The following is a 20,696-nucleotide window of genomic DNA, read 5'->3' on the forward strand; positions in this document are numbered from 1 at the left end:
AGCCCTTGGGCCAGCCAGTTATACAGCAAGCTCACCTGAGGCACCTTTCAGAGCCAGTGACCACATTTCCTGGACAGCTAGTTCAAGACTACAGGTATTTTAACCCTGGCCAGTTGCTCAGTGGTTAGAGCGTTGGCCCTCAGGTCAATTCCCCATCAAGGGCATGTACCTCAATTGCAGGTTCAATCCCGGCCCTGGTCGGGGCATGAGTGGGAGGCAATCAACCCATGTTAGAAACATCTAACACATCAATGTTTCTCTTCTCTGTCCCCGCCCCCACATATCCTCCCCCCTCCCTCGGTCCCTTCCACTCTCTGTAAAACTCAATGGAAAAAATATCCTCACTCCTCAGGTGAGGATTAAAACAAAACAAAACAAAACAAAACAAAAACAACTATGGGTATTTCATCAGGCTGCATATGATGACATGGAAACTGGAAAGACCACAGAATCATCTTGGGTGTATACCAGGGAACTCAACGGGCTCAAAGGATCACTTTCACCACATGTGTTTTCAGAATCAGAACTCAAAATGATATTATAACACTTTAATAGTGTATTAGTACTTAAGGCAGAAATGTGTGTGTGTGTGTGGCCCTAACCGGTTTGGCTCAGTGGATAGAGCGTCAGCCTGCAGACTGAAAGGTCCCAGGTTCGATTCTGGTCAAGGGCATGTACCTTGGTTGCGGGCACATCCCCAGTAGTGGGTGTGCAGGAGGCAGCTGATCGATGTTTCTCTCTCATCGATGTTTCTAACTCTCTATCCCTCTCCCTTCCTCTCTGTAAAAAAATCAATAAAATATATTTTTTAAAAAAGAAATGTGTGTGTGTGTGTGTGCACGCGAGTGCGTGTGTTTATGTGTGAGACAAAGACAGACAGAGAAAGAGACAAACAGTGAGACAGAGATGAAGGGAGGGAAGGATAGGGAGAGGGAGGGTGAGGAGTTGGAGGAGAGGAAGAGGAAGGGTGAGGAAGGCAGGAAGGGAGGGGGAAAAAACAAATACCAGGCAGAGATTATGCTCAAATTAAATGGTAACAACTAGATTAGACATGCCTATTCTGCAACTCCTAAAGAATAAAGAGATGACCTAGAGGATTCTTTCCAACTAATTCTTTACTATCTATAAAAATTCAGTCAACTCTAATTTTTGTACCAAAGAAGTAAAACAGATAATCCCCAAATCACAACTACTTGACCTCAGAATCCATTGTGTAATCTACTTTTTTAAAGTGTATATTATCTTCTAATTAATATCATAAATGAAATACAAGACTTAAGCAAACATTAAAATAAATTTGGCACAGATCAACTGATGGAAACTGGATGACAGCCCAGAAGTTGGACTGGAGGGGAAACCAGCCCAGAGTTAAAAATGTCCCCCAGCCAGTCCCCATGTAGGTATGACTATGACAGTGCAGGCCAATTTATAGTTACACTGCATGCACTAAAAGCGCCCCCCTATTCTGTGGTGGTTGTCACTGAGGGCGAGAGGGGAAGGGACTGGCTGGACCAATGCAGGAATCAATGTGAGAAGCAGAACGAGAAGAACACCCAGAAGTCCTTGGCTCCGGCTACTGACGCCTGTGCCATGCCTCCCCTTCTGTCACCACAGCTGGCTTTCTGCCAGCAGCTCCTAAAGGACGTCTTCTCAATTCTGCAGGAGGAGGAAGCAGCCCAGGGGTCACAACAGTGAGCAGAAGCGGTTGGGACCCACGGCCTATGTGGGAGCATTTGTCTTCCAATTAACTATTACTTTCTCTTCAACTAAACCCCTGCTTTCAGCATCAGAAAAACACGTCCTACAGGCAACACATGCTCAGATCACAAAATGGGGAGATGGTGCTCTATCTTACCAGATTTCCCACAGACAAGACGTGTTCGAATTGTGGCGTCATAGGATGGTGCTCCATCGCCATGAACAGTGTATTCAGGACGATGCAGATGGTGATGGCCAAGTCCACAAAAGGGTCCATAACGATCAAGTTCACAATCTCTTTCAGTTTTATCCAGTAGGGGTGACACTCCCAGATGAGGAAAGTATTGGCGAACTTATACCAGCACGGCGGGCACTTCCTCTGGGACTCTTCCAGCTCTGCGGGGAGTAAAGAACAAAGGTGGCCCCTCAATCACCGTGTGGGAACAACGGAGATAGCTGCAGATCCTCCCCGGGCCGGCATCATCGCTGCTGATCCCGAGAGGACAAAGTGTAGACTTTCCCTTGTGTCCCTCGGTTTTCCTTCTCAAAGGCAGAGAGGAGGCAGGATCAGTACCAGGTCACTTCCCTGTTAATGATGATGATCTAGTTATAAACAAAATTCAGCCCATCTGTTTTGGGAGCACAGCAGAGCAGTCAGGAGCTTAGCCTCTGGAATCTCAACAGGCTTCAACACTAACTGTGGGAACTTGAGCGAGTGACTTCAATTTCCTGTAAGAATTAAATGAGCTAAAATAAAGTGCCTCAGAAGACCCTAGAACAATGATTTTCATCCCATGGCACACATAAGCCAATTACTAAAATTCTGTGGTACACCAAATTATATATATTTTTCTGATCTGATCAAGAAAAGGTAACTGATCACACTGGACCGTTATCATTGTGTTGGCTGTTGTCATTTTTTAATTTGACAATCTAAGGGAAAAGAGGTCAGTGCCCCTGATTAAATAGTTAGAGAATGCATGTTTTAAAAATTCTTGTGGTGCACCAGCATGCCATAGCTGCCCTAGCACAGTGGTCGGCAAACTGCGGCTCACGAGCCACATGCGGCTTTTTGGCCCCTTGAGTGTGGCTCTTCCGTAAAATACCACAGCCTGGGCGAGTCTATTTTGAAGAAGTGGCGTTAGAAGAAGTTTAAGTTTAAAAAATTTGGCTCTCAAAGGAAATTTCAATCGTTGTACTGTTGATATTTGGCTCTGTTGACTAATGAGTTTGCTGACCACTGCCCTAGCATATACTAAGTGCTGCTGAAATATTTGCTATTGTTATTAACTTTACAGCAGAATCAGCATTATCAACCAAGCCACCATGTGTTCTTATGTTTCCAAAGAAGCATAAGTCAGTGAGTTTACAATTCATAGTCCAGTTAGATCCCTTCCTTCCCCTTTCTCATCTCTCCTCTCTCTTCCCTCCTCGTCCTCTCTTACCCTTTCCCACTTTCATCCTTTCCTTCTTGCTTCATCTTCTTCCCCTCTCCTTCCCTTGGTCTCTTTCTTCTTTCCTTTTTCTTCCTCTCCTTCGTTTGTCTTATCCCTCTCTTTCTGTTTGTCTCTTTTAGAAACAGAACTTGTTTTCTTCCAAACAAGATTTTATGTAAGCCCCAATATGTAAAATACATAAACCAGGAATTGCTCTAGTTGAGACAAGAGGAGCTTGGAGCCAGTCCAATGAACTTACTCCTTTCCTGAGGGGCTTCCCCAATCCGAGGACTCTGATAAACACAGACTGAAAGTCATTGGACTAGATGATCTCTAAGGTCGTTTACAAAGCAAAGATCAAAAAGGATGCTTAGACCCTAAAGGCAGAGAGCCATTCAGCTGGCAGCCACAACCACCGAGGCACGAGGCCCCACAGAACAAAGCTCTCCTCAAACTGAGTGTGAAATGTAATAGCTAGGATTCCAAAAGTCCAAGGATCTTGACCTAGGAGAATGTTAGGAGATGTAACTTTGCAAACCTGTCAGCATGACGATCCTTAGAGGCACGGTATCGGTTCTAGAGGGTTGGCTATAATGGCACCCCCCACCCCTGCCCAATTCTTTTGACAAAACCAAATCATTCATGGAATAAAGGAAAGTTTCCCAACATTTCAGCACCAACAAGATGGAAACCTTCAATTAGACTACTTTCCCTTTTCCAACCAGTTGGATGGTGCCCGTGGTGATGGCTTTATTTTAGATGGGGTGCTGCTTTGGTTGGGTTTCTGATTGGCTCCCTGGTTGCTAAGAAAATGGTTGCCTTGGTTTTTCAGATCTAAGGGCCACAGTAAGCGCCATGTGGGAGTCTGCGTGGGAAAGGAAGTCTGTGAAGAAAATTTGCTTTGGCGTCTTCCTCATAGAACTCCCTCCGTTTCCAAGGTAAATTTAGTTTTCTTCCCCCCTCCTAAAAAAAAGAAAATGAAAAGGTTCTCTTATTTCCATAAATTCTTGTAGTACATATTTGGAAATCTGGTTCCGTTTCTTTTTTTACCTCCTCCCATCTCCAAATGTCTGCTGCTCACCAGCACAGCACGCATGTGGAGGTTGAAGCAGCTACTGTTCACATTTCTGACAGTTGTCACAATTGTAATGTTTTATAACGAACTAGAGGCCCGGTGCACGAAATTCGTGCATAGGTGGGGTCCCTAAGCCTGGCCAGCAATCAGGCCCTATTGAGGCCAGGCCGGTCAGGGCCTGCCAGCTGCCAGATGGGGCCTGCTGGATGGAAGGAAGGATGGGGGGAGGGACCACGGGAGGTTTGCTGGCCAGGGAGAGGGACCGGGGGATGTTGGCTGTGGGAGTGCACTGACCACCAGGGGACAGCTCCTGCATTGAGCGTCTGCCCTTGGTGGTCAGTGTGCATCATAGCAACTGGTCAACCTGTTGTTCTGGTCATAATGGTCGCTTAGGCTTTTATATATATAAACTAGGCTCCAAGTCTTTACCAGACAGCAAAGAGGGGTTTCTCTGCCCTGAGGGGCACCAAGAAGATTCCTAGAGGGATATGAGATATCTCTTAACCACCTTTACTGAGCAAAGGGTAGATCTTCAGGATTTTTTTATTTCACCAAAAGTAAGACAATGTAGAGTGTTAGGAACTAGAAAAGATCACTAGGTGAATAGGAAGTGTATAAAGTAATTCACAACTTTGCAAACTTACTGGCCTCATGTGCCTGGAATAGGGGAAGTAACTGATTTAGGGGAATGGGTTAACGTGGGGGATGAGATGTCCAAAGGTTTGTGGGGTTTCCTTACCTTGCTCCCAGACGTTTTCAGAGAGGGTACTGCAGGTCTCAACTTCAGGGCTACTGGGAATTGTTTCCAGAGAGGGCCTCATAATTCCACCGAGATGGTGGCATTGGCAGACCATGAGGTTTCTGAAGGCAGGGGCTTCTCTCAATTCAATTCAACAACGTTTATGCACCTATAGTTCGCGAGGCACTGGGAAAACGCTGATGAACGCGAGTCCCCATCCTCACAGACCTTACCATTGCACCGGAAAGGCAGAGAGATGCCAGAGAAGTGACTGTGCTGACACCTGACGATTGTCAGTTGAATAAAAGAATGAGTAAGTATGCCCTAGCTGGCTGGGCTCAGTGGAGAGAGTGTCAGCCTGCAGACTGAAGAGTTCTGGGTTCAATTCTGGTCAAGGGCACATACCTGGGTTGCAGGCTCGATTCCCAGTAGGGGGCGTGCAGGAGGCAGCCGATCAATGATTCTCTCTCATCATTGATGTTTCTATCTCTCCCTCCCTCTCCCTTCCTCTCTGAAATCAATATATATATATATATATATATATATATTGCAAAGTGTCCCCTCAGGAGTTCGACCAGGAGTTCAATCACTCGCTATGATGTGTACTGACCACCAGGGGGCAGTGCGGAATAAAGAAAGGCCCTTGTTGGTAGCCAGGGAAGGAAGGCCCCAGCTGGCAGTCGGCAGCCAGAAGGCCCCGATTGGCCCTGATTGCTGGCCAGGCCTAGGGACCCTACCTGTGCAAGAATTACATGCACTGGGCCTCTAGTAAAAAAAAAAAAAAAATATATATATATATATATATATATATATATTGCAAAGTGTCCCCTCAGGAGTTCGACCAGGAGTTCAATCACTCGCTATGATGTGTACTGACCACCAGGGGGCAGTGCGGAATAAAGAAAGGCCCTTGTTGGTAGCCAGGGAAGGAAGGCCCCAGCTGGCAGTCGGCAGCCAGAAGGCCCCGATTGGCCCTGATTGCTGGCCAGGCCTAGGGACCCTACCTGTGCAAGAATTACATGCACTGGGCCTCTAGTAAAAAAAAAAAAAAATATATATATATATATATATATATATATATATACACACACACACACACACACACACACACACACATACATACACACACACACACACACACACACACACACACACACACACACACACATATATATATATATGAATGAATAAGTCATTTGTGGCAGCAATAGCTACAGCCAGCTACCTCTATAGGGGAGTGTTTCAAACTGTTTAACCCGAGAATAAGTAATGCCAAGTACCATCTCTACGTCCTCATTCTTACTTCACCTACTCTCTCCCCTTCCTTCTCCCAGGGCTTTTCTGCTTTGAGAAGTGAAACTACACTACTCTCTGCCTACACCCCACCTCCAGGCCTTTGAAATATCCCCAAAGCTGATGGCTCCCCTGACTGAATTCTGCTGAGTTTATTGGATCCTGGTGAGCACGTCTGCAACAGGATGGGGTGAGGCAGAGCAGGCAGGACTTTATCATTATTTACAGAATTCTGGAATTTGCCACTGTGGTTTTATTTATTATAAAAAATTTTTTATCCTCATCTGAGGTTATTTTTCCATTGATTTTAGAGAGGGAAAGATAGAGAGAAATATTGATGTGAGAGAAACACATCTATTGGTTGCCTACTGCACATGCCCTGACCAGGGCACAGGCCAGGGAGGAGCCTACAACTGAGGTACTAGGTACGTACCCTTGACTGGAATCGAACCTGGGACCCTTTGGTCCGCAGGCCAATGCTCTATCCACTGAGCCAAACCACTAGGGCTCCACTGTGGTTTTAAACCATTAGGTAGGTAGGAGCCTGTTTCTTTTATTTCAAATAATAATAATTTAAATACTTGGATTAAAATGTCAGGGCTTCCTAACTGAAGGTCTGGAAAGCAGGAACAATTATTCATTCAATGCTAGCTTTTCACATTGTAGCGATCTAGCGACCATTAATCCAGAGGGACCAGCAGTCAAGCAGGAATGATCTTAAGGTCTACAATTCCCTCTTCACATTACTCAGCTCTAGCCATTCATCGTTCTTGCTTATAGCAGTTGTCTCATCAGTTTTAAGAAAGGGAGTCAAATACTAGGAGAGGGGATAGAAGGAATGTTTGAGCAGGAACAGGCAGTAAAAGTAAAAGTGATGTGAACTTCAGGGCTTAGAAAAGGGGAAATGAACTGGAATGGCCTCTTAACCCAGGAACACAACTACAGTCATCTCCTCTGAGCTACCTTTGCATCTATTTTTTTTTCTTTAATCCTCACCCAAGGATATTTTTTTCTATTGGTATTTTTTAAAAAAGAGAGTGGAAGGAAAAGAGGGGGAGAGGAGGAGGAGGAGAAGAAGAAGGAGGAGGAGGAAGAGAGAGAAAGAGAGAGAGAGAGAGAGAGAGAGAGAGAGAGGAAGAGAGAGGGAGAGAAACATTGATGTGAGACAGACACATCCATTGGTTGTCTCCTGCACTCGAGCAGGGTGGGGGAACGAACCTGCAGCTCAGATACAAACCAGTGACCCTTCAGTGCGTGGGCTGATGCTCTACCACTGAGCACACTGGCCAGGGTTGTTTATTATTATTATTATTATTATTATTATTATTATTATTATTTTATGTGTGTGCTGGTGGGCGGAGAATGAGTAGAACAGAACACAAAGATAAAGAAGAGGAGAGGGAGAAGAGGAAGATAAGGGAGTAGAGAAAGGCAGTAAAGCTCCAATGATTTAGCTCTAACTCAGTACAGGGACAAAAGTACTAGGTCTCCGGCAGAAACCCTGCCACACCAACACTCCCCACCACTCCAAGCTCAGCAAGATTCAGTTCAACAAGCATTTCTGAGCATCTACTTCTGCCAAGCCCTGTGCTAGGTCACCAAGGTAATCAATAAAAAATTGCTGCATTGCTTCGATAGTTCTGCTCTGAATGTCTTTGCCAATAATAAAATACGCCTGTTAGAGGTTGTTAGTTTTCTTTCTCAGCGGCCATAGATACTCAGATAAATCTTGTTTTGGTGTTCAAGTGAAGAATAAAATTAGCCAAGGTTCTTAAACTAGTGTTTCTTATCTTGAAATTGTTATGATCTGCACTTATCACCTGCAACCTTAAGTATAAGCTACACAGAGCTTAAATATGTTCTATCGGCAAGGACCCTGATGGGGTGGAAAGAAAACAGGAATAACTGAAGTTGTTCAGGTGGCTGAGAGCAGTTCATTCAGTATTGTTTTTACCTGATACCTTCTCCAGATTAGGCAGGGAAAAGTGTAACTCCTTGCCCATGTGTGTGGGTGTAAACACTTCAAGGAAGATCCTTTCTAGGAATTCTCCCTTCACCGCAAACACCCCTGCCCAACACACACACACACACACACACACACACACACACACACACACACACACTCACAAAGTGGTGTTGGTCTTAAATGACTCAATGACTCAAAAAATAACTTGTCTCAAGGACACCAGGATCATTATGAGTCTCCTGATATCAGGGACTCTGGCTATTGTTTGGTCAGTCTGGTGTTTGAACTCTGAAGGAAGGCAATTTGAAGCCTCAAGAATAGTCTGAAACAGAATGGATAAAGAAGTTGTGGTACATATATACAATGGAATATTACTCGGCCATAATAAAGAAGGAAATCTTGCCATCTGCAACAAAATGGATGGATTTTAAGCGTGTTATACTAAGTGAAAGAAACCAGACAGAGAAAGACAAATACCATATATTTCCACTTATATGTGGAATCTAAACAACAACAAAATGAATAAACAAAATAGAAACAAACTCATAGGTACCTAAAACCAACTGATGTTGCTGGATGGGACTGAGGTTGGGGCACTGAGTGAGAAAAGATGAAGGGATTGAGAAGTACAAAGTGCCAGTTATTAGCACAGTCAGGGGGATGTAAGTACAGCATAGGGAGGGTAGTCGATAAGTTGAAATAACTAAATATGGTGTCAGATGGGTACTAGACTTACCAGGTGATCACTTTGTACATTAGGTAATGTCTAATCACTATGTAGTATATCTGAAACTAATATTGTATGTAAACTGTAATTGAAAAAAAAGTTGAATCTATAATGGGACAAGTCAATTAAATCAACATGAATCAAATGAAGAGGATTCATACAGAATCAGTCAGAATCTTGTGAGAGAAAACTTCGCCACTGAATCTACCTCTAAAGAATGCAAGAGGAGCCTGGGATGCAGACCACAGCTGGACGCAAAGCTAGCACTTGCTGGGGACGGAGGGAACTGGAGCTTCCTCAGGTGCTCCTGAGCATGCCCACAGTGTCATGGAGGAGACACCTAATGCTGAGGTCGGGCACTGACAGCAACATCACTGCAGGCATGCTACAATTCAACAGCGGCTGCTCTTTCAGTGGCACAGCTGGAGAAGAGGGGTTTCAGCGTATCTATTCACACATCAAATGTATTTATGGCTACATGAGGGTGCTTGAAGAGAGGCAGAATTAGGCGCAATCATAATGCACAGAACATTCATCCTTAAGGGAAAACCACAAGTGTTGTAAGTAGCTGAAAAGGAAAAGAAGAAGGTATGTTTTGGGGTGAGGGGGTTCCATCATCCTTTGTCTTCATAGTTCTTCAGTCTATATTCCTATATGCCTTACATCACCCCACTGGCTCCTCGTGATGACAATTACAGAGACTTCTTCAGATCTTCTAGCTCACACTTACGTCACTCCTTCATACTTATCTGTCTGTGCACAATGCTGGCAGCAACTTTGAAGTCCTTATTGGATTCTCTGCATGCAGGTTTGGGATGCTGGTTTCTATGACCAGCACACTATTCCTAAAGTTTAGAGGCAATTTTTGCAAAACTCAGACCAAGGGACAGGCATTATACTTATCAAGCACACTACATATTTGTATCTCAGCAGCTTGGACTGACATCACAGGGCACATACCTTCTACTAGTGTATTTGTAACAACACTCAGTATACTGTTTATCCTGTCCTTCCGCCCATAGGAGGCCAGTTGCTCCATGGAAACTAAAAGAGATCCAGGACCTTTCTTCTTAATTTCCACTTCAGTTGTACCCTGAAAAAAAAAAAAAAAGCAAATGGGTGAGTAAAGTCTTATAAGCATTCAGGCTGGGCCTTACCAGATCAATAATCCAGACTGTGAGCAGAAACATATGCTCTTCCTTAAGTTTTTCACTTTAATCCTACAATCAATCCTATTGACCTCAAGAAGTAGAATGCTATAAGTTGGCCACGGATCATCCTTACTTCTATAGATGACAAGACCAAGTCATTTAAGTTTGTACAAATCTACAATGAACCCGAGTCTGGCTGGGACCCAAATACCTCATCTGCTTAATTCCAAACACAGAATAGAAAGACCAGGTCCCCTGGGGCAATGCCATCAGAAGTAGACCCTGAATTTTCCTGTCCTAGTCTCGTATCTGCAGCATTTGACTAGAATTGGACCACATCATAGAATAAGTCATTTGAAATTTCATTAAGGGCCATGTCCCTAATCACACGGAGAGTTACAAATACTGTTTCCTACATGTGTAAGGAGCACCATCGCTCTACCAAGCTGTTGCTTCCAAATGCCAAATCTGGGCCTAACTGAATGTTAGCAAGTTCTACCCCAAATCTCCTCCAAGCCACTGTAAAGAAGCATGGTAAGGTTTAGCTAGTTTAATGAAATATATTGCATCATATGTGTTTACCTTGTCTTTTTAAAATTTTACTTTTTGAGTTAATCTGCATGGTTCAAATCCCCAACCAAAGAAAAAGGGCAGAAAGTACCAACAGATTGTTATACAAAATATTTTTACATGCTCCATAGTGGTCACTATCCCACTGGCTCCTCATGATGTCAATTAGATTACAGTAGATGGTTTCTTCATATTCCTTGCTTGTGTTCTCTGGGCCAACCTGAATATTCTACATCAGACCAGGCTCAATGGGATGGCTTAAAACCTAGCTTTCTAGTAACCATGTTGTCCACTTTAACACGTTATCCACCTAAAGTTGGCTGTCCCTTCCACGGTGAGGATCAGAGGGCAGAGAAAGTCACCATCACCGAAGGCCAAGGAAGAGACATGATTGTATGAAGCTAGAGAAGTATTTGTCTGATCCGTACCAGAATGATCCTACCAGTTTTAAAAAGAAAATAATTATCTTTGGAGAGGTACATCAGAAAGCCTTTCTGTTCTTATATGTTCAGATTTTAAGAACCATACAGAAGAAAATTTCTGGCAGATTATAATTTATCTCATCACAATGTTTCATCAAATTTTCACTGATTCAGACATCTGGTTCACCTTACAGTTTTGTTTGGCAGAGCTGCAGAAGAAATAGAAAGGAAAAAACACTATTTCCCTGGCAATTCCTGGCTCATTATTTACAAACATCTGAATATGTAAGGATGACTTGTTAACCCTTGCCTCAGGTCATATGAGGTATATTCTTTGAGAAGCCACTTTTGGTTAAAATTCATGACATCTAATAAATCAGATAGGCTACTACATTTTAAAAGTGACAATCATCTAAAAATGAATAAAGAAAGACCCCATTCAATGCACACTCTTATTTCTGGCATTTACTGAGTCTCGATTTTTATTGAATTGCCCTTCTGAAATTTTGTAGTATATGTTAGATAATCTTAATACTGATCCCTAAGATACGGTACGATCTAATAGACCAGCTGATACTTCAAGGAAGGATGACATTGCATTTAATGTAGCTCTGGTACTAACTATATCTTAATATTTTCTGGTCTTGCTGGATATAACAAGATATAAATTCTTCAGGCTTTAATTGCAATAATCTTAAAAACAAAATTAATGAAAATGCTATCTAAGAATTATCATTTCATGATGTTTAAAAAATTACAAAAAATATAAATACCAAGAAATAAATCTAGAAAAGATATACAAATCCCCTACAACAAACCATTGAACTTTGCTGAGAGAAACTTGAGAAGAGTTACATAAGTGAAGAAATATACTCATAGATTGGAATACTCAATATAATTAAGATGCTCATTCTTCCCAAATTGACCTCTAGATTCAATGCAATCAGTATCAAAATTCTCCACTTTTTTTGAAGAAATTAACAAGATGATTCTTAAATATATAAAGACATACAAAGGATCTAGAATAGGAAAATCTTTTAAAATATTATCTAGAATAGCAAAATAATCTCTTAAAAGATTATTTAATAATATTTTAAAATATTTTTTATTTGGAGGGCTCACACTGTCTCATTTCAAGAGTAATAAAGTTACAATAATTAAGAAAAATGTAGTATTGGTATAAGCATAGATAAGTGGATCAAGGAAATAGAAATAGAATACAGAAATAGACCCTCACCTACTACATCAATCGATTTCAACCAAGGAGTCAAATCAATTCAATGGAGATAGGAAAGTCTTTTTAACAAATGGTACTAAAAAACTGGATATCCACCCAGGTCCACTCCTATGTAGTTCCATACACAAAAATTAATTTGAGCTGAATCAGAGACCTGAATGTAAAACCCAGAACTATAAAGCTTATAGAAGGAAAATATCTTCACAATCTTAGGGATTGGCAAAGATTTCTCAGACAGATGCAAAAAACTATGATAAAAGGGGAAAAAACTGATACATTGGTTGACCTTCATCAAAATTAAAAACTTATATAAATGATAAAGGATTTATATCCATAGAATATAAAAAGCTATTAAATCAATAATAAAAAGAACAGCTCAGTTAAAATGGGCAAAATATTTGAATAAGCAATTAACAAAAGAAGATACAAGAAGCCAATAAGCACATGAAAAAATGCTCATCATCATGGAAATGAAAATTAAAAGGACAATAAGATCGTATTTTATACTCACTAAGATGCTAAAATCAAAGATTAACACAACCACATATTGGCTAGGATGTGGAGCAACTGGAACTCTAATACACTGTTAATAGAAGTATAAAAGAATGATGTAACTATTTTGGAGAGTCGTTTGGCAGTTTCTCATGAAGTTAAACATACATTTACCATATGACCCAAAAATTTCACTGTGAGTTGAAATCTATCCAATATAAATGACAACACTTATCTAAAAAAAGAATTATACAAGAAAGCTCTTGGCAAGCTTATTCATGCTACTGAAAACGGGGAATATAAGAAAGCCATCAACAAGAAAATGGACAAATTGGGATATATTTAAACAATGAAATACCACTCATCAATACAAGGAATGAACTACTGATACACAAAACAACATGAATGTATCTCTAAAACATCGTTTTGAGTGAAAGAAGCCAAATAAAAAGTTCATATTGTATGAGTCCACAAGAATGAAAGAAAACTAATCTATTGTGATACAAGTCAGAAGCAGTTGTCTGGAAGGGGGAGGGGCTTGATTAGAAAGGAGTATGAGGGTACTTTCCGGGAGAATTTTGTGGTAAAGAGGGCTTAGGGGATAATCCTCAACTGGTCAGAGAGCTCATTCTCTACCTTGGTTTCCCCCACAGCTCTGGTAACTCTTGGGTGAGGGTTACCCATTGTACTAATGCAATACTGATTACAGAGGAGAATTCCTTTTAAAGGAATATGGAATGCAGAGTGTGTAAATATGTATAAAATGTATCTGTATTTTGGAAATAAACAAAGGTCAACTAAACAAGAAAAACACAGGTTATTTATGCTGTCTGACATAGTGAGGGAGTCCGCCAACCATACCTGTGTTTTAGCAAACTCAAAAGCAGACAAAGGAATCGGGAAGTGTCATAGAGGGAGACGGAAGGCTTCAGGTATGCCCTGATTAAAGGCTGTGGGCCTGGGGCAGCTGAGGCAGGTTAACCAGAAGCTGGGCACCCTATGTGCTTTGTTAGGGGTGCACATTTGGCTTCCCCTTTGGTTGGTCCTACATTGGTCCTACGTTGACAAATATTAGGGAAGTTGTCAGTTATTAATCAAGTCATGGCCATTTTGGGCTGATTGTTATAGAAGTTATTGTTTAGCTTCCTGGATTGTCATTAGACATAGAAATTTAGTTTCTTATAAGTTTGAGCTAAAGCAGGCTAGCTTCCGGGGCTGTTTATTGCAGGTTGGTGTCTTGGGCAGGTTGTGGGTGAAAGTTCTATTTTTATACTATGATCGGGTCATTGTCGGTTTCTACATGCCATCTCTCAGTACTCATCAATCAGATTGGTTAGTGGAGAGAGCGCAAACATATTCACCACTGTTAACTGCTTATGACGATATAAATTAAAGCTGCCTACAAAGAACATTACATAAAAGTGCTAAGCAGAAGGGGGGAGGGTGGATAAGAGAGCAGTCAGAGAAAAATACATTTTACTACTAAGAAAATCTAATCTGTTAAAATCAGAGTACAAAGAATACCAAGACGGGCGGGTAGTTCCCACAACTCCCTCCTTCCTAGGTGAGGTTTTCAAAATTGGGACTGGAAGTCCAGGTACTTGGATATTGTTTCTTTCTTTTCAGTTTTAAAAAATTTGAGTTAAAATGCACATAACGTAAAATTCAACATTTTAACCACTTTAAAGTGTACAATTCAGTGGCTTTTACAATGTTGTATAACCATCACTATAATCTGATTCCAGAACATTTCCATCACACCAAAGAGAAATGTGGTACCTGTTAGCAGACAATCCCAATCCCCACCTCTACCCGGCCCCTTGCAAGCAATAATCTGCTTTCAGTCTCTATGGATTTGCCTCTTTAAACATTGCATATAAATGGGATCATAGGACATGTGGCCTTTTGTGCCTGGCTTCTTTCGGTTAGCATAATGTTCTTCAAGGTTCATCCGTGCTGTAGCACATATCAATCCTTCATTCCTTTTTATGGCTAAGTCATATCCCATTGTAGCAATGTATCACATTTTGTTTATCCATCCATCAGTTGGTGGGCACTTGGGTTGTTTCTACTCTTTGGCTATTATGAATAATAATTTTATAAATATTTATGTGCAAGTTTTTGTGTAAACGCCTATTTTCAATTTTCCTGGGTATATCTCTAGGAATAGAATTGCTGGGTCATATGGTAACTCTACGTTTAAATTTTTTTTTTTTTTTTGAGTAACTGCCAAACTATATTCTGAAGTGGCTGCACCATTTTACATTACCACCAACAACACAGGCTATTGTTTCTCGAGTCAGACTACAGCCAACTGAGGGAAGAAAACCTGCAGCAGACACCCTCCTACGTAAAGAAAGCATCTTCACAGCCACCTTCCACCCAGAATCTGCTTGGGATTCTGTGAAGTATACATCTGCTTTTGGTCCAGCTGCCTGATTCTCTCACCTAGGATGAGACCCAAGGACCAGAGGAAAGATCACATGCACTTTCCCATCCTCTTCCCTATCCTTTCAGGTTCTGTTTGGTAAATGGAGGTGTATATATATATATACGTTTTCTTTACTGTGTTTCATTTTGTTGGGGAAGGAGGAGGAGGAGGATGAATGACTTTTTGAAAAAGTCAGGAGCCTCTGCCTTTTGAAAATTCAGCTTCTAAGGAGCCTTGGTACAAAACTATCAGCAACAGAGGAAGAAATTGAGAACCTTCCTTTTGTTCTCTGAAATTTAAACCCAGTATATATTTGTTCCATTTCTCTTAACCCAAATGCAAAGTTTATTAGAACATCTAGCCACTGACTTCCAACCTCCTAAATTGTAGCTGTCCTCAAAGAGATATTCTGCAACCTCTGCAGATAATAGATTCTGCCCAATTTCTACAGCTCTGCCCAAGGAAGCTCAACTTGCTATTGATTCTAAATTGCTTTCAGATGGAAATGCATCATGGTAATCTAACATCCAGTCCAGTCACCTTTCTTGGAGCTAAAATTTAGAGCATTTTAGAAGTGGCCTTGGAATCTAGCCATTTATCTCCATTCAAGTCTCTCTCAAAATTTTGTAGTGTTTTGCTTTAAAATAACTGTACAATTATTTCTCCTTCTCACAGAAAGGATCTTTAGAATCTCAGAAGGAACCCCATCCTCTCCAAGGCAAGCAATTCAGCAGAAATTGTCTGCTTTTTAGGGCTAAAATGTCCAAAAAATTATAGGGAGAGAAATAGAAACTGGATATGAAGAACCTGAATACCAAGAATGGATCCAATAATATGCTTCACATTTTATATGCTATTACAGTTAATGTTCACAATAGCCCTACAACAAAGGCCCTTTTATCTTTTTATTACAGGTATGGAAATAGGCTTAGAGAGGTTAATTTTTCAGGATCACACAAGTAAATAAAGAACTTGGGCTTCAGAGTTAGTATAACTGTTAATGGTTAACACTCTGCAGTTAGATTCAAATCCTAACTACTGCTTACTGTGCAACCAAGTACGTTCTAAGCCTTGGTTTCCTCCTAAGTGAAATGCAGACAACTGGGGTATCTATCTCATAGGGTAGGGGCCACGTGCATGAAATGAGATTTTTGTATACTTGCAAGCTAATGTGTCGGAATTTCTGAATTACGTTTGATTTTGGTTTGTCAGTGGCATTTGCCTTCTTAATGAGTGAAGAGCTATGATTCTCACCTACTTTTCCAGCTTAGAGATGAAGACATGGGAAAAGTCCCTTATCCTCTGTTTCACCAAAAACCAAAGTAGAAATTCCTAAACTATCAAAAAAAAAATCACCAATCACAAGAGAATAATTAATGAATATGTGACATAGTTTTTGACAAGACTCTGATGATATGATGGCTGGATGTCTTTTTTTATAAGGAATGTATTTCTTAATTTGATTCTGAAGAAGAAACACAGATGTGGCGTAGCCTAAACATTAATATTGTGTGAGACTGCTTGTAAACCATCAGCGGCTACTAGACCGATCCACAAAGCATTTGTTTATAACTGGAGGCACTCTAATGGCTCAGGTGAAGACAAGTTAATCCATGGCTGTAGACACATCCAAAATGTTTTGAGAGTAAGAATTGCTACATCCCAGCCCAAAGAGGTATTAATGGCTCATCTGGCCTGTTCTGCATATAACATTATTAATATATTGTGTCCTAAGATAAATGACTATTTTTCCCACTTCCCAAAAGGAGCTAATATTTAATCAGTCAGGGAGTTCTCTCTGGCATCAGGAAGACCTTGGTTCAAGTTCCATTTCCAAAAGTCACTCAATCTCTGAGTCTCATCTGTTAATAGGATAAAACACCTACCGAATAAGGTGGTTATAAGAATTAAATGAGATAATGCATATGAAATGCTTAGCAGAGTGTACTAAGAACTCAGTATATGGTAGCTATAAATACTATGCCCACTTTAGAAAACTGGAAAGAACAGAAAAGTGTAAGAAAGACAAAAAGTAGTACTTGCCCCTTCCAAAGGCAACTACTGTTAATTTTAGTCAGCCATTTTTTTTTCTATATGCAGTTTGTCTTCATATAGATCTGATATAACACACAAACTATATGCATTCTGTTTTCGTTTTATCTTTTGGCCTATTAATGAATCTTAGATATTTCATCACACCATTAACAACTAGGAAGTTATTGATGGCTTCTAACAAAATAGTTGTTCCTAATTATGAAGCCCTTGGGCATGATAGACTCCTCCCTACCTCATCTTCCTGCCTCTTCGGGATCTGACCGCTTTGTCTTGGGAATCCTCAAGTCTGTCACCATCATCACTTGGGACCACGGCAAAGAATCTCCTAAGTGCTCACAGGGTGTTGAGTGTGTAGGCTTCTAATCACCCGAAGGCAGAGCTCTGTCGTTTACAATGCAAGGAGGTGCAGAAGGCCTTACATTCCACAGCCATCTGCTCAACTGCCTCTCCAATTTTCCTCCCACACAGGACAACAGAAGCTGCTAACCAAACCAAACCAAACCAAACCAAACCAAACCAAACCAAACCAAACCAAACCAAACCAAACCAAAACCGAACCGAACCAAACCAAACCAAACCAAACCAAACCTGCTCATCTGCCGAAAGCTGGAGCCCAAGCTCCCTCTTGGGCACCTTTTCTAACACCTTCTCTGCAAAGAAAAGACGAGAAGTATTACTGAGCTTAAATATTTTTAAGAACTGCCAGGATATTAGTATTTAATTTGGTTCTCAGCATCTGAATTGCCCCAACTTTACTGTCCATGCTGACCCCCCTCATTCTCTTTGATATCATTGCTTGTTTTTTCAGAGAATATAATTATCTATCTAATTGTGGAGCCCCAAATTGACCTCTAGACATAGAATTAGTGAAAATCAAACACAAATTAAATTTAAAGTGAAGATAATAATTTATAACAGTTATTTTGACCAACTATCTGGTTTGGAAGGGATTGTGTAACCACTGTTTGTTATTATTATTGTCCCTTTTATTGCTGATTTTCTTCTGTTTTTTTTGTTTTTTTTTTTTTTTTTGTTTGTTTGTTTGTTAATCCCCACGCAAGGATATTTTTCCATTGACTTTAAAGAGAGTGGAAGGAGGGGGAAAGGTAGAGAGAGGGAAACATCGATGTGAGAGAGACACATAAATTGGTTGTCTCCCACACAGGGCCAGAGATTGAGCCTGCAACAAAGGTACGTGCCCTAGACGGGAATTGAACCTGGGACCCTTCAGTCAGAAGGCTGACACTCTATTCACTGAGCCAAACCAGCTAGAGCAATTATTGCTGATTTTCCATAAACAGTTTTCCAGAAGAGCAATGGCTATGTGACTATGCAGAGAAGACATTAAAATGAACTGAGAAACATCAGATTGGGGTTTCTGAAAGGTCTAAGATTCTGGCTCTCTCAGTAATGAGCTGTGTGACCTCAAGGAGCACAAATTCTCTGAGTCTGCTTCCCCACCTAAAAAACAGGAATAATAGTCTATCTCCATTTTGTCAGCCTTATGGAATTTTTATTCAGAACAAATTAAATTATACATGTAAAAGTAATTTGCAGCTTGTAAAGAGCTATACAAATGTAAGGGGGAAAGTATTTTGCTTTTAAATAAAAAAGCAGGGAAAGAAAAGGTAATTTCAAATACATCCTGATTGCCTTTTGAATCTCTATACAGCCAACAACTGCTAAAAACAGGTCATTCTGAATAATTCCATCCTTGATTGTCCAGTTTTCCTCCCCACATGCATCATGCTACTTAAAGGATTGGCTATCTTCATGCTGTGTTAGAGGAAACGGAAGTGTTAGAACAAAACAGACTGACATGCTATCTCAGGGAACTTATACAGCTAAGGAGGGACTGAGGAAAGTTAAGGAATTAGAGGTAAGAAGGATTAGGATCATTGAGGTTATAAGAATTTAAAACTAGAAAAAAAGATATAAACAGCTTAGAATTTAAAGAAATGTTAAGAGATGGTTTTCCCAAAGAGGAGAGCCATTATCCAAACCCCTAGACAAGAGATTTTCTGAAGCTATTATATTCAACTCCTCCAGAGCTTGACATTTGATTACATTTAAAATTAATCTTTTGCTTCCCTTTTCCTTCCTCCCCCGTACACCATGTGTGCCTGCCCCAACCTTCTATTTCCCCCTCCTTTGATTTATTTCCATTTCAATCCCTTTGTTGTCTAGGTCCAGGTCTGCAGTGTCTTCCTTAACCTCTCCTGGCCTTTCTCTCCCTGGTGTACATCTCCCACCCTCAGCATCATGAACGCACACTCCTCTTTGGAAAAAAAAATCACATCTCAATTCTTGCAGCAGAGCCTTAGAACATTATTCAAAACTATACTGCTTTTTAAAATGGAAAGATAAGAGTTTTAAAGTCCAAGCTGTTTCCCTAGGAGGAGCGAGGACGTGGCAGGGAGAAGCAATGGTAGTTCTAAACCTGCTCAGACTCAGTCAGTGGCGGTGGCACTATGCTTCTCATTCCGCCTGGGCAGGGTCCGATTGCCAGAGGCACTCAGTCACAGCAGGTGGGGGGGAGGGGGGAAGGGGGGACAGACAGGCAGATAGAGACTTCCAACGATGGAGAGAAAGAAAAGGAGGCAAAATAAAAGAAGGAATTAATGGAAGAAGAAGAAGAATCAGAAACAAGGAAAGATGGGGAAAATGGAGCAAATAATAAAGTAAAAGGGAAAGGGAGAGTAAAGGGGGGAGGGAGGGTAGGGCTGAAGAGAGAAATAGAAACAAACCAGGAGAGAAATGGCTGGTGGGGGGGAAGGGGGAAGAAACAAGAATGGGGGGCAGAGGGTGGGGAGAGACCAGGAATGAGCAGAGCAGGGCGGAGGAAGGGAGCGGGCGACGGCCATGCCTAGCCTCCGACTCTATACGTTTACTTCCTTACACTGTCATCGGTAGCTGCCTTATCTATTTTCACCTCTGGCAGGAGACGCCCGCCGATGTGGGAGCCGGGGCCGCCGATGAGGGACACCACGCCGTTGCAGTCCACGGTGCTGTTGCGCTTCACGCTGCGCCGCAGGCTGGGGAAGATGCGCGAGGAGCGGCTGCCCTGGCTGTAGCCGCTGTAGCCGCTGTAGCTGCTGCGGCGCTCCCGGGCGCGGATCGGGATGAAGAGAGAGTCGCGGCGGCCCTCGCTCTCCTCCACGGTGCTGTGCTCGTCGTCCGCAAACTCGTTCTCCGAGCCCGGGTCCCGGAACCGCCCGGGGCCCCTGAAGCTGAAGATGCTGCTCTTGCTGTTGTGGCGGGAGAGGAATGGGGAGCCCGGGATGCTGAGCAGTGACTGTGGGGGCAGAAAGAGAGAGAATGGCAGGTATGCGACAGGAAGCTGACCCCTAGAGCCTGAGCAAAGGCTGCTCACCTCCCCATCCTGGCCCATCCTTGCAGTTGTC

The 20,696-nt window shown here is 41.7% G+C and overlaps 1 protein-coding gene across 2 annotated transcripts in view; it reads right to left on the bottom strand.

Annotated features, from left to right (window-relative positions):
- SCN8A (sodium voltage-gated channel alpha subunit 8) overlaps positions 1-20,696 on the bottom strand; it is a 196,498-nt gene that overhangs the window by 45,836 nt on the left and 129,966 nt on the right. For both annotated transcript variants that reach the window (XM_080662798.1, XM_080662797.1), the window contains exons 12-14: positions 20,192-20,587; positions 9,895-10,027; positions 1,856-2,094 (exon numbers count right to left, since the gene is read on the bottom strand). In XM_080662798.1, coding sequence (XP_080518924.1) covers positions 1,856-2,094; positions 9,895-10,027; positions 20,192-20,587 — 768 coding nt within the window. The remainder of the gene's footprint in view (positions 1-1,855; positions 2,095-9,894; positions 10,028-20,191; positions 20,588-20,696) is intronic.

Source organism: Plecotus auritus (assembly GCF_963455305.1).
Source record: "Plecotus auritus genome assembly, chromosome: 3".
Lineage (NCBI taxonomy): Eukaryota > Metazoa > Chordata > Mammalia > Chiroptera > Vespertilionidae > Plecotus > Plecotus auritus.